Source organism: Ictalurus punctatus, chromosome 14 (genome assembly GCF_001660625.3).
Source record: "Ictalurus punctatus breed USDA103 chromosome 14, Coco_2.0, whole genome shotgun sequence".
NCBI classification, from domain to species: Eukaryota; Metazoa; Chordata; class Actinopteri; order Siluriformes; family Ictaluridae; genus Ictalurus; species Ictalurus punctatus.
This window is the reverse complement of record NC_030429.2, coordinates 8,867,586-8,882,585: the sequence shown is the minus strand read 5'-3', so window position 1 is coordinate 8,882,585 and position 15,000 is coordinate 8,867,586. Positions and strand designations below refer to the sequence as shown.

General features: G+C 39.8%; 1 protein-coding gene across 3 annotated transcripts in view; it reads right to left on the bottom strand.

Annotated features, from left to right (window-relative positions):
* fbxw11a (F-box and WD repeat domain containing 11a) overlaps window positions 1-15,000 on the bottom strand; it is a 73,719-nt gene that overhangs the window by 45,560 nt on the left and 13,159 nt on the right. For 2 of the 3 annotated variants that reach the window (XM_017485562.3, XM_017485561.3), the window contains 11 exons: window positions 12,488-12,556; window positions 10,637-10,856; window positions 10,114-10,300; window positions 8,298-8,388; window positions 8,001-8,138; window positions 7,731-7,849; window positions 6,798-7,047; window positions 5,804-5,922; window positions 4,919-5,029; window positions 3,483-3,561; window positions 716-895 (listed from right to left, as the gene is read on the bottom strand). In XM_017485562.3, the coding sequence (XP_017341051.1) occupies window positions 719-895; window positions 3,483-3,561; window positions 4,919-5,029; window positions 5,804-5,922; window positions 6,798-7,047; window positions 7,731-7,849; window positions 8,001-8,138; window positions 8,298-8,388; window positions 10,114-10,300; window positions 10,637-10,856; window positions 12,488-12,556 (1,560 nt within the window). In that variant the 3' untranslated portion in view covers window positions 716-718. Of the gene's footprint in view, window positions 1-715; window positions 896-3,482; window positions 3,562-4,918; window positions 5,030-5,803; window positions 5,923-6,797; window positions 7,048-7,730; window positions 7,850-8,000; window positions 8,139-8,297; window positions 8,389-10,113; window positions 10,301-10,636; window positions 10,857-12,487; window positions 12,557-14,105; window positions 14,230-15,000 lie in introns of those variants that run through there. The other variant, XM_053685758.1, reaches the window with a different exon arrangement.

Below are 15,000 nucleotides of genomic sequence, written 5' to 3'. Positions count from 1 at the left end.
TACCCGCTCTCTGGAGACGGACTTGTAAGGGGGTGTGTGTGTGTGTACCCGCTATCTGGAGATGTACGTGTAGGGGGGTGTGTGGGTGTACCCGCTATCTGGAGATGTACGTGTAGGTGTGTTTGTGTGTGTGTGTGTGTGTGTGTGTGGTTGTACCCGCTGTCCGGAGATGTACGTGTAGGGGTGTGGGTGTACCCGCTATCTGGAGATGTACGTGTAGGGGTGTGGGTGTGTGTGGGTGTGTGTACCCACTATGTGGAGATGTACCTGTGTGTGTGTGTGTGTGTGTGTGTGTGTGTGTGTGTGTGTGTGTGTGTGTGTGGGTGTGTGTACCCACTATCTGGAGATGTACCTGTGTGTGTGTGTGTGTGTGTGTGTGTGTGTGGGTGTGTGTACCCACTATCTGGAGATGTACCTGTGTGTGTGTGTGTGTGTGTGTGTGTGTGTGTGTGTGTGTGGGTGTGTGTACCCACTATCTGGAGATGTACCTGTGTGTGTGTGTGTGTGTGTGTGTGTGTGTGTGTGTGTGTGTGTGTGTGTGTACCCACTATCTGGAGATGTACCTGTGTGTGTGTGTGTGTGTGTGTGTGTGTGTGTGTGTGTGTGTGTGTGTGTGTGTGTGTGTGTACCCCCTATCTGGAGATGTAGGTGTGCGGGTGTGTGTGTACCCATTATCTGGAGATTTACGTGTGGGTGTGTGTGGGTGTGTGTGTACCCGCTATCTGGAGATGTACGTGTAGGTGCGCGAGGGCGATCTGGCTGCATGTGGGACTCCGTCTGGCTGTCCGTTGGGGGAGACATTCAAGAAGTCCCATATAAGGATTGTGTCGTCATGGGAACTGCTGATGATCTGGAACTCATCAAACTGTAGCCGGAACACACGGCCAGAGTGCTCCTGCAAAAAGGTAGCAACGATAGCACAAAATTACAACACACACCAAAAGGAAAGCACATGCCAAGTGAAAGATGGTGAAAATGATGATGACAAGACATGGAGTTATTCAGGTTATTAAAACAAAGCAGTTCCACATGCCTTTAGATGACCAACCATGTTCCAATCAGAAGGCAGCTCCCTACATAGACTGCATTTTGCTGGCTCCTGAGAAAAAGCTGTCCTTTGTTAAAGGCACCTGGCATTTGAGCTCTGTGCATTAGTGTGTTCAAATGTTCATGGCAAAATTAACATTTGATTTGTTTGCTTTTCAAGCAGGTAAGGTTGTGAGGCAACTGGGAAAAACATACACCAAGCATAAGCAAGGTAATGAACGAGACTAATGATTTAGTTACGAGGTAGTTAGCATGTGGTTCATTCATTTATACAAATGACGGAAGAATGGCTTAGGAAATAAAATAAAACCAATAGGAATATCTACTGATTCCTCCTGATGTGTTGGTGAATTACAAAGAAAGGACTTAACTTTACAAAACTGCGAAAATTACTCTAATTAAATTTTTGGGTTCAGTCATCAGTTCATTTTAATACAGCTTCAGCATAACTTTCTTGGTCTAGACCAAAGCTATCCAAATAAAATTTGCGAAGGTCTAAATTTTCCTTGATTACAAAGAACCTGATGACCGATACACATGACCAAACGGCAACAGCAGCTACCTTTAAGGCTTCATGATTAATGATTCATTCAATCTGAAGTGGTCACTTTTGACTAGCGCTATTGGACTCTGAACAGAAGAGACTTGTTTTGAATATGAACCAGAGAATAAATGCATATTTCTCTTCCAACATTCTGTTTTCATCATCAATTTTTAAAACAAGCCAACTCGGCACTTCGTTAATCAGACCAGAGAGAGCAAGTCCATCCATTTTCTCTACTGCTTATCCCAGGGCTGTCCAATCTTGTCTGCAAAGGGCCGGTGTGGATGCAGGTTTTCATTCCAACCAAGCAGGAGTCACACCTGATTGCACCTGTTTAATCAGTTGATCTTGGCTTTCAATAGACTCAAGTGTGGCTTCTGCTTGCTTGGAATGAAAACCTGCATCCACACCGGCCCTGTCACGATAAGATTGGACACCTCTGGCTTATCCTATACAGGGTCAGGGGGAGCCTGGAGCCTGTTCAAGGGAACTTGGGGCACAAGGCAGGGGACACCCTGGACAAGGTGCCAACCGATCACCGGGCACAATTCCACACCCACTCAGGGCTTCTGCAGGATTCAACAAGTAAAATTTTTAAGACAATTATGAATGCAATTGAAGACCTATTTCATGTCCTCATTGGCAAACAAAGTATGAAGGATAATCAGAGTTCCCAAATTATTTGTGATAAATTCTGACCGGGCTGATTCAGTTTTTTGTAACACCATGATCAATACAAATGTTTCCCAAAGAACACGTTTAAAAGCGAGACTGAAGTTTAGAACTTTATAAAAGTAAAGTTAACTTAACCCAAGAATAATACAAACAGATTTTTAAGACCTGTCAAAATCGTATTTAAGACATTTTAAGGCGTAAAATTCGGATAGTTGGATTTTAAACTTTTAAAAATCTTTTTAAGGACCCACGGAAACCCTGCACACACGACAGACAATTTAGAGATTCCAATCGGCCTACAATACGTCTTTGGACGGGGGGGGACCAGAGTACACAAAGGAAGCCCCTTAAGCACAGGGAGAACATACTGTGGAAACTCCGCACACATAGGGTGGAAGCTGGAACCAAACCCCCGACCCTGGAGGTGCAAGGCAAATATTTTTTTTTTGAATTTTTTTTGTTTTAAATATTGGCCACAATTAGCCACAAGAGAGGATCTGCTACAGAAAGAGATCTGCTACAATGGTTAATGTTTTTTTTTTGTTTGTTTGTTTTTTTTTTAAAAGCGCTTACTTTTACAAAAAATTTTACGATTTGCTAAACCGCGACCATTTCTCATTAATTTTTGGTCGGTTCTACTACAGTATTTTACTGTACAGTATTTGTGAACCGTTTGAAATACCCTGCTGCATCTGCATCCAGGCTGTGGTCTGCTAGTTCATAACCCCGGGCTTAGATTCTAGACAATCCCTTAATTCATTTCACGAGACCAGGGTTCCGTAAGATTTGTAGAAACATGACAGGCTAAACTCTTGCTCCTGCCGAGGAGTACGTTTATGAATTTAAGTCTGAATACAAACCAACAGCCAGATGTGTTAGCATTTGAGGTCACAGATTAAAACGAATGACTTGTAATGTATCTTAGCAAAGAGAAGTCTTGTTTTGTGCAGCACCAGAAACATAGCTGCTTCTAGATCAGCATCCATCTTGAGGAAAGAGAAATCTAGCGAGTGATAGTGACTCAACAAATGTCACGTGTGCAGTATTATGTATTATGTATAATACAGTATTATGTGTGCATATAAGTTATGACCTATGATGACACCGAAACATGTTCTGAGAGATGCAAGACACTGGCCCGTGAAGGCTGTGGCTAGTGAAGCCTCAGGAATGGAATGGAATAAATGTTTAATTTATTCACCACTTGCACACTCACCACTAGCGTGCGCAGACAGAGAGTGCTGGCTGGAGCACGAGGGTCCAAAGCAGCCTGCAGATCCCACACCTTAATCTTGCTAGAGAGCGAGAGAGAGAGAGAGAGAGAGAACACAAAAATGCACTGAAAAGACTATGTACATGAAACATCCATGTAAAAATATTATCTACGTGCAGGATCATTAGCGAGCCAATTTTTTCAATAAACATTAACTATCGATATTAGCTTCCTAGATTAGTCTATTTGGTGAAGTTTAATAGCTAGTACACACACACACACACACACACACACACCTTAAAAAATGTGAATATCTTGGAAAAGTTTTTTTTTTTTTTCCCCCCTGTAATTTAATTCAGAAAGTGGAACTTTCATATATTGTAGATTCATTACACAGTGAAATATTTCAATACTTTTGTGTTTTAATCTTGATTACAGCTCATGGAAATCAAAAATCCACTATCAAAATATTAGAATGAAGAATTTATAATACAGAAATGTCGACCTTTTAAAAAGTATGTTAATTTATGCACTCAGTACTCGGTCAGGGCTTTAATCCTTTTGCGTGAATTACCGCATTAATGCGGCATGGTATGGAGGCGATCAGCCTGTGGCACTGCTGAGGTGTTCTGGAAGCCCAGGTTGCTTTGATAGCGGCCTTCAGCTCGTCTGTATTGTTGGGTCTGATGTCTCTCATAGATTCTCTATGGGGTTCAGGTCAGGTGAGTCGGCTGGCCAATCAAACACAGTAATACCACAGTCAGCAAACCAGTTACTAGTAGTTTTGGCACTGTGGGCAGGTGCCAAGTCCTGCTGGAAAAGGAAATCAGCATCTCCATAAAGCTCGTCAGCAGATGGAAGCATGAAGTGCTCTAAAATCTCCTGGTAGACGCTGCATCGACTCTCGACTTGAGAAAACACAGTGGACCAACACCAGCAGATGACATGGCATCTCAAATCATCACTGACTGTGGAAACTTCACACTGGACTTTAAGCATGATTGTGGTTGTGTGTACTGAACCAGACACAGATGAAAGGCTCAGGAAACCTTGGCAGGTGTTTTGAGTTAATTAGCTGATTAGAGCTTTTCTCATGTCAACATTTCTGTATTATAAATTCTTTATTCAAATATTTTGAGATACTGGATTTTTGATTTCCATGAGGTGTAAGCATCAAGATTAAAAGAAAAAAAAAAAAAAAAAAAAGTCTTGAAATAGTTTACTTTATGTGTAATGAAACTAGAATATATGAGTTCCACTTTATGAATTAAAATAAAGAAAAAAAAAAAAAACTTTTCCATGATAGTAAAATTTTTCGAGCTGCACCTATACACACACACACACACACACACACACACACGATATACACACACACACACACACGATATACACACACACACACACACACGATATACACACACTGTGTGTATGTGTGTTACCCGTCATATGCTCCACTGACGATCCTCTTGTTGTCAAACCGAATACAACGAACAAGTTCCTCATGGCCTTCCAACACTCGCAGACATGCCCCGCACTCAATATCCCACAATCTGCACGACATACACACACAAACATACACTGGTATAACAGGATATCTATCCTTAATATATTCCCATCTAAGACATTTCTTTTGCCAACACAAACACATTCCTTTCACCCACCTAATTCTTAACAGAATATATACACCAAATGATGATCTCTCTGTTACAAGTACAGTGCATCCGGAAAGTATTCACAGCGCTTCACTTTTCCCACATTGTTATATTACAGCCTTATTCCAAAATGGATCAAATTCATTATTTTCCTCAAAATTCTACAAACAATACCCCATAAATAACAACATGAAAGAAGTTTGTTCGAAATCTTTGCAAATTTATAAAAAAATAAAAAAGTACATAAGTATTCACAGCCTTTGCCATGGCACTCAAAATTCCACTGATCATCCTTGAGATGTTTCTACAACTGAAAATGGCTGTGCACCGACACTCCCCATCAAACCTGATGGAGCTTGAGAAGTCCTGCAAAGAAGAATGGGAGAAACTGCCCAAAAATAGGTGTGCCAAGCTTGTAGTATCATACTCAAAAAGACTTGAGGTTTTAATTGGTGCCAAAGGTGCTTCAACAAAGTATTGAGCAAAGGCTCAACAACAAACTTCAAACAAACTTCTTTCATGTTGTCATTATGGGGTATTGTTTATAGAATTTTGAGGAAAATAATTAATTTAATCCATTTGGGAATAAGGCTGTAACATAAAATGTGGATAAAGTGAAGCGCTGTGAATACATTCCAGATGCACTGCAGATACATGCGCACGCACACGCACCGTATGGTGTTGTCCGAGGAGCCGCTGACCACCAGTCTGTCTCTGTACTGGAGGCAGGCAATACCTCTCTTGTGTCCATTTAGTGTTCGGACAAATTCACAGGTACTAGTGCTCCACACCTAAACACACACACACACACACACACACACACACACAACATCAGGACAGCAGTCACAATAATGACCAGAGTATAAACTAATAACACTGCACAATAGGTCAGCTAATATAAATAATTAGCGGGGAAAAAACAGGACTGCATTAATGTAACCTTTATAGTATTTAAATCATTTTCTAGCAACTTGCACACAAGTGACTATATAATTGTGCCCAAAAGTTTGCATACCCCTTGCAGGATCTTCTAAACAAGGGACTGGTGAACAACTATCACAAAACATAAAAACAGTCGTGGATCATCCAGGTAATGACACACAGTATTATGAATCAAGGGTGTGTAAACTTTTGAACAGGGTCTTTTTTTTTTTTTTTTTTATAAATTCAGCTATTATCTTGTCTTGTGGGCTATATGTAAACATCTGTTATGTGAAATAGCTTATTCAGGACAGGGGTCAAATTTAAAAAAAAAAAAATAAAATAAAAATTTTTTTTTTAAAAAGGGATTTTTATGATCTCACCTATTTTGTTAACAGCATTAAGATTTAGCAGATTCTGCAAGGGGTATGCAAACCTTTAGGCACAAGTGTATAAAATCATACACAATTACATTAAAAAAAAAATACATAACATTTTTTACATTTTACTCCTTTCTCTGTTTATTTTTACTATACATGATAAAATATTACAAATTTTATAAATTAGTCGACATCTAGTATAAAATAGTTCATCAAAGCCCGTCTTCAGATCATGAAATGCTATTTTTGCTACTAATTTAACTAAAAAGTTCAACAATTACAAAACACACCAACCCATCACTTCAACAATTTTGCCAAACAACAACAACAAAAAACCTAAACTAAAGCCATCATTGTATTTTTACTTTTATAGTTCTGTCTCCCGAGGCGGAGACGATGTATTTGTCATCGAAGTCGACGACGTTGACGGCGGCCCTGTGGCCCACGAGAACGCGACGCAGGCTGATGTCAGTGGCAGAGGCCATGTCCCACACTGCGATGGAGCGATCCTTAGAGCACGTCACCATCAGGCCATTACAGAAACGCAGGTGAAGGACCGCCTCGTTGTGGTGGATCAGAGTGTTCAGAACCTCACCGGAATTCGCATCCCAAACCCTGAGCCAGAATGAGAGAAGGGAAAACAGTGAAGTCTAATTTACTTGTAACAATTTAAACATGCTGTAGTGTGATCATAGAAAGCATGAAAGACACAGTACACAGTTTAAATTCCAACAACAACAAAAAAGATTTAACTGGTGTTTCTACAAAAAACTACTTGTACATGAGTATCTGACTGAATGATTTGTCTCTAAATCCTTCTATTATATCTAAGTTCTATTAGACCACAAAAAAGATTTATGTAGTAAACATAAATGGTTTAGAGATGAAATAACACTTAGATAGCGTTACACAGGACTAAAAGACAGTGGACAAAATGAAAAGGTGAAACAAAGGTCTATTTTCTGTACCACTTTTCCTACACAGAGTCATGAGGGAGCGTAGAGCCTATCCCAGGGATCTCTGCGCACACCCTGGACGGGGTGCCAACCTATTGCAGGGCACAAACACACACATTCACACACTATGGACAATTTGGAAATGCCAATCAGCCTACAACACATGTCTTTGGACTGGGGGGAGGAAACCCCCGGAGCACGGGGAGAACATGCAAACACCGTGCACAGAGGGTGGAGACAGGACTGGAAACCCAAACCCCGGAGGTTCGAGGCAAACGTGCCAACTTCTAAGCCACTGTGGGCCCCCTGCCTAATAATAATTTGCAAAAATGTCATGTATACCTGACAGTAGCGTCTGAGGAACCAGTCACTATTACCCTCTCATCATACTGCAGACACAAAACTGAACCAGTGTGACCGGTCAGAATCTTCAGACACTCCAGAGTGTGCTTATCCCAGATCTGACAGAGAGAAAGAGAGAGACACTGTATTAGTAAACGCTGCAATATTTCATTATGTTAGTACTGATGATTGCACGGTTGTAGGTTAACATAACACTAAATACAAACATAAGATATTCCTCTGTGAAAGCAACACCGCACTCCCACACACCTTAATGGAGTTGTCTCGGAGGCCGCTGATGATCTTGTCATCGTCGTACTGTAGGCAGTAAACCCCTTTGCTGTTTTCTGATCTGCACTGGATCCTCTGCAGGTTGTGTCTGCCGCAGCGCCAGTTGGCCTCAATCGTCTAAACACACACCCAAACAACAAAAATAAAAGGACAAAGACCAGGAGACATTTTTAATTACACCCCCTGTATAAACAGCTACTACTACAGAAACTACCATCAGAAAGGATACACAGTTAGAAATGACCCATATGCTCAATAATAATAAAAAATGCTCACCTCGATGTCCTGTATAATTTTAGGGTAGAGTGAGTGATAGTACGAGTTGGGTGGGACTTCATTTGTGCGGTTCTTGAACAAGTACTTCTCCCTGGAAAACAAAACAGTTATTTTATGTACATGCATTGCATTGCTTGTATAAGATTTTTCCGTTGCCCTATTTGGCACAATAAATAGGAAGTGTTTAAATCTTCTTGAAAAGGCAATTCAAATGCATACAACTTGAACAGAGGTCAAAATGAAGTATTTCGGATTTCATTTGATTTAATGCAATCCTCATTCATCAATTTGTCCTTCTGGTTCTTTAGAAAAAAAAAGTAATAATAATAGTTACCATTATTAGTCAGAAAATGAATTAAAATAACAATCAGATGTTTCTCATTATAACACAGACTACATTAGTCAGGATGGTAAATGACCTTCTTAGCTACTGTCAAGCATGATGTTCCTCAAGGGTCGATTATAGGGCCACTTCTGTTGTCAATCTAAAATGTCATGGGATGAACTATGTACAAACAGGAAATACATTTCCAGTGTTATGCTGATAAAGGACAGTTTGGTCTACAAGGCCATCTCTCAAATGTTCTCTGTGGGAAAGATTTAATAGATTGAACATAAATAGTCTTTCATTTAATAGTTAGTATGCTGTGCAATGGCTTTAAGAACACTTGAAATAAGCTCTTAGAGTTTACACTGTGTCTAGATTGTGGCTCTGCTGCATTGTTGTCATTAGAATCAGATCACTACTGATTTAGACACATATTTAATATGCTTACTTAATATGCTGATTTTCAATGATATGATACTACTAAGGAAACGGCAACTTTTACAATAGTGCAGGGAGAACTTTCATTCGAACCAAGTAGACAGTATTAGACCCATTTCATCAACGCTGTACTAACGGAACAATTTTGTGTTGACTGGTATAAAAAATAAATATTCGTTTAAAAAAAACAAACAACTTGCCGACTCTCAAATCGCCTACTTATACTATGCAGTATGTACTGAATACGTATGAAAGTATGTACTCTATTTGTGAAGTAAAAGTACATACTTTTGAGTGTGTAGCAAAAGAGTACACAAGTACTGGGACATACCAACATAACATATGTAACAGACAAGAATGCTGTTACACCTAGTTACACACACAATCACTGTAAACACACTCCTCGCTGCAGTTCAGCTTTTCTTCATTCCTTATATAATTTATACCAAATAATTTCATTTACCATTCTCTTGATTTATTTTTTCCCGCATTTTATGTACACCTCTCTAAAATGGGTCCTTGAATTCACCGAAGCAAACGGTCACAAAGCTCCTCCTTCCTCGCTCAAGGAGTTGTGGGCAGTATTATCCGAAAAAGTGTCCAAGGATCCACACTTAGAAAGTTTACCGGAAACAGTAGACCATCTGGGCACCTCTGGGATACTCGTTTCAACACACCACGATTTGGGACACGCTAATTCTAATCTCGGGTACTATTTAGGACGGATAGCACCGTTCATGGCCGACTTAAATTCCAGAAAATCATAAACAGAGCTAAATATAATGTATCCCATTACGTCCTCGATTGCTTAACACCAAGTAGGATACTAATTTTGATATAAGTATTGGTACGGACAAGTATCGAAACATCCCTAGAGGAGACTGTATAAGTTTGCAAACACGAAAAGTTTCAGCTCTGATTATATCCCAGCTGTGGTGCTCAGCTCTTTAGATAGGAATAAAATCTGCAGCACAGCATTTTGGTACAACATAAGGATTGTGGGCAACATAGAAAATGCAATCCATGGACAATCCACATCCTTCAGCTCACCACTGATGTCTTTCAGACAGGCCTTTCCACAGTGGATCAGTGCGCACCATCCTCTCAATGAGCTTCTTCCACAGCATGCCCTCGGAGATGACCCGGTGCCACTCGCGACACACCAGCTCAGCCGCGCACAGAGAGCGGGCATCCAGAAAGGACAGGATGTTCTCCGCTATGTGCTCCAGACCCCGCGCTGGAGAGACAATCACAACAGATCAGACAGGTTTTTCAGAAGATGATGGACCATACATTATAGCTGATACAAGTATTCTTCTTAAATATACAAATATTGTGTTTGTTTGTATGTGCAAGGCAACATACAAAAAAAATTATAATAATCTCAGAAAAAACACTAACTAGTGAAGACACCTGATGATTACAGTGTATGCGCAGGTGTGTGCACTTCTGAAAGCAGGATTAAGAAGTATCTCTATAGTACTGGGAAGTAGGAGTATGTGTGTACCTAGCAGGGAGCATTAGAAGTCTCTTTGTACTATGGGATTTATTTAAGAGAGGGGTGTGTGTGTACCTGGCAAGGCTGTTATAAAGTCTCTCTGTAGCATGGGTTTGAGGTAAGAATTGATGTGGCCATGCTGGTAATGGCACATGCGTGAGATGAGATGCTCCACAAATTCCACCTGATCAGCCTCGGACCACTGCTCGAACATCTGGATACACATCTCCTTCTCCTTCTCAAAGGTGGCACGTGACAGACGTTTCCTCGAGCCAGACAGAGTACCATTTCCCAGCTGAATAACACACATTCACATAAACACACATGGTTCAGCAAAAACAGTTCCAATTCTAGGTTAGATTTTCTGCAGATTACACGCGCTCAGCCAAAGCCCTCTTTGATTCACATGCATCGAACGAGTACAGCTAAAATAAGTCTCGTTTTCCAACAAACATCACTGACAGACCATGCAAAACTTTCACGCAATTGTAATTTTCGCTAATTCAAAACAGTTTTCCCATATTTTTATTTATTTATTTATTTATTTATTTATTTTTTATAAAAGCCGGAGTGAGACCAAGCCTTTTTGGCCACACCAACAACAACAAAAAAATTCTGTGAAATCCAGTATGGACTGCCGAGTCAAACTTTTAATAATTCATCTGGATTGGGGATGTGCAATATGGCAAGAATATCATACATACACATACATATTACACATACATATGGGCAGAAGGTACACGTTACCAAACAGGTATAAATTTTCTTTACTTCCATTAATCAATCAAATTACTAAATAGTAAGAGATGAAGTGTGCGTGTGTGTGTGTGTGTGTGTGTGGGGTGGGGGGGGGGGGGGGGGGGGGGGTGGTCGTCAAATATCTTGGTGTAGGGTATTTGGGTAATATTAGGTATAGGGCATTTGTGTATGTTTGGTTATTGTATGGTATGCATGTTTGGCTATTTATACAGATCTGGGTGTAATTGCATGTCAATTGTGGTTTGATTGTACAGTACGTGTGTATTGTAACGTCAACCATGTTCTCTCGATTTCCCAAGACAAATTTCTTCTATGGGAGACAAAAAAGGTTAACCCGATTTAATTAAAAAAAAAAATTATATTATATTATATTATATTATATTATATTATATATATATATATATATATATATATATATATATATATATATATATATATATATATATATATATATAATATAATATAATATAATATAATATAATATATATATATACATACACACACACACATACATATACATACACACACATATACACACACACACATATACACACACATATATAGATAGACACACACACACACACACACACACACACCTCACCATATATAATTATACTGATGTTTTTCCAACAAAAGGTCACTCTAGATGGGGTTTTTTTTTTGGTCCAGCGTTTTTAAAAAATAAATTAAAAAAACATTTCAACAAGATAAAGGAGGAACAATAACATGAAATGGTCTAGTCAGTTACCTAGAACCACCATACTTAGGAGTGACTCGATGTCAATATCAGTAACATATTGCCATATTTCCCTAATCTGGGTCACGTTTTCAGGGTGTTAACGACGTTTTAGAACAGGAAGCCGAAGTTAAGGAAGTTTGATTGAGCAAGTTTAGGATGTTTGAGATGTCATGATCGGTCTTGTTCCCCTCTTAACAACAAACTTGGTGTAGGAAACAAAACAAAAAAAACAAACAAAGTCCCTCTACAACCAGGGTTGTACTATTGAGAACAAGCATTCTTTCTATTACTAACATTTTAAAGCGGTTGGAGAGAGTTTGGTTGTAGCTGCTTCAATTTTTTATTTTTTTGGAAATCCACCCTGCATCTACACACATTAAACGGCTAAATCAGATTAAACAAGGGCCATGAGGGCCATACACACCAACCTTAAAAACTGTCGTCTTCTTTGGCGAGAGGTCGTCAGTGAGATTCTGCGACTCCATCACAGTTAGGTTCTACAGAAAGAATAAAAGAGAAAAAAAAAAAAAAAGAAAAAAGAGGAATGAAATAATATTACCACAAGACCAAGAGAGAGCATATTACAACACTGTGTGCGTGTGTAAAAGAGGGAAAATTAAAGGGTTGATAAGAGAGAAGCATGATCAGAATGAACGGCGCCATCTAACCATGTGATTCATGTCATAAATACAGGTTTATGATCGACGCCAGAAGATAAAATAATAATAAAAAAAATAAAAAGAGACAAAGCAGAAAGCCACATTTCCTGTAGTCTGTATCCTCCTCTGAACCGATGGCTCCGGGCTTCGTGTTAAGATTATACACGAGTCAGCTGTTCATAAATAATGCATGAATCATTTACACCTATGCAAGTAAATGACAGTCTGTGACAATATGATCCATGCAAGAGAGGGTGATAGCCTGGTGTACTTCGTATCGCATAACAACGCTTAGCAAAGGATTCAGTGCATTTGTCCTTGAGGAAACACCAGAGAAGGGATGTGCTGATAATCAGTGATACGGTCCACCATGATATTCAGTGCCGAGGGAGTTGTTTTCCAGAAACATTCCTGTATACATGTCTGCATTATGGATAATAATCGATTATTAAAATCGTGGTCAACGAATCTCATTATTGATTAGTTGGTCTGTGGACGGCACGGGTCAGTTTTACTCACTCATCGCATTACTTCTGTTCCGAAAACACGCTTCAGAGAGTACAGACCAAAAGTAGTGTCCTAAATGACGTACTATACACTTACACTACACGCTATGTACTCCATCATCTAGTGTATGAATTTTTGAAGGGTACCATCATCATCATCTCAAATGGAACACTAGCGGGGGTTTTTTTATTAACCGGAAGTAAAAGCCGCTTCTTAGGTGATGGCACATGACGTCAAACACACGTAATGCGACGCTGCTAGATTTAGCAGATACCCCGAGTCAACAAAAATGAATTTCTTCAGTTTATAAATTTGTTTATATCCAAAATGCTCCACTGTGTGCTAGGAGTTAGGAAAACTGGTGCGAGTTGCTTAAAGCGCAGCTATGATGGTTTTGAAACGTGCCTAATTTTGTTTTAAAGGTCTCATACAATAGGTTTACATGCATCCAAAGGCAAATTGGTTACACGAATGATCCATTCACTCTATACTCCTCAGTTCAGAGCGCATACTCTGCTCTGATTGGTTAGATATCCCAGTCTGTTGTGATTGGTCTACCGCTGTCAGAAAGGAAACACCCACTACCATATCCGAATTGACCATATCCTTAATAATGTCAGGTTTGCCATACCGATTTGAGACGAGTCCGATAATGATGCAGAGGAAGAAAAACCTGAACCACCGTCGCAAACACAATGAGAACAGGACATTTCTCAGTGTTAAGTTTATATGTAGTTGGACAATAATGCGAGTTAACCAGTTAGCAGAGGCCAACAGGCTGTGCACTAGCTGTATACATATACAACACAAAACTACACAGTTGGAAAACTTGGTAGAAAATATATACATAAACATAAATAATGAATCATCAGTGTCTTACCCAAGGACACTTCGGTATGTGAAGTCATGTGGGCCGGGAATCGAACAACCAACCCTACGATTAGCGGACAACCCGCTCTACCACCTGAGCCACAGCCACCCATGTCTTCTAGACCCAACTCTTTCAGGACACAACCTCAACTGCAGTGTTTGAGGGCGGGTCAAAGTACACGTTGTTCGTTAACAGCCAGTGAAGACCAGAGGCGGGTTTTGTGTTACCAAATAAAGTAGGTTTGTACAGGAAGTAAGTCTGGAATTACTGACGACTCGTTTCAGCTGTTCAGAATCTGTTCCATATTTTGGGAGTCAGTGACTATGTTTACATGGACAGCAGTAATCTAATTAGTGACCTTATTCTGAATAAGACAATATTGTGATTAAGGTGTTTACACGAGTTGTTTTTAGGATATTCCTTTCATGTTCCCGTTTTACATGTTATAGAACATAGATTGATTAACGGCACGCGTCATTACATCCCCATGCCGTCCGACGTTCCCTACAGAATTTCACGTATCGACATACAGTTGGTTTTCGTTATGGTCCCGTATACAGTTCTGGGTGTTTCATTTTTTATTTTTACGAATAACGAATTATTTGACTTGCTATACATTCAAATAGACGACTACTTGAAGCGTGGGCTGCGTCCCAAACCAAATAGTTACCTGCTATACAGTAGCCAAAATAAATGTATTTCTTCTACTATTGATACACACACACACACACACACGTATTTCGCCTGCTATATAGTAGGCAAGTACGCAGTTTCGGACACAGCCGTGCTCTCTTGTTTGCTGTTAAACGGTTGAGCACTGCCGTGTGTGTACGTGTCCTGCCACAAAATGTAGTGAAAACTCCCACACGATGTTAATAGTGTGATTAAGGTGTGTACATGTCTG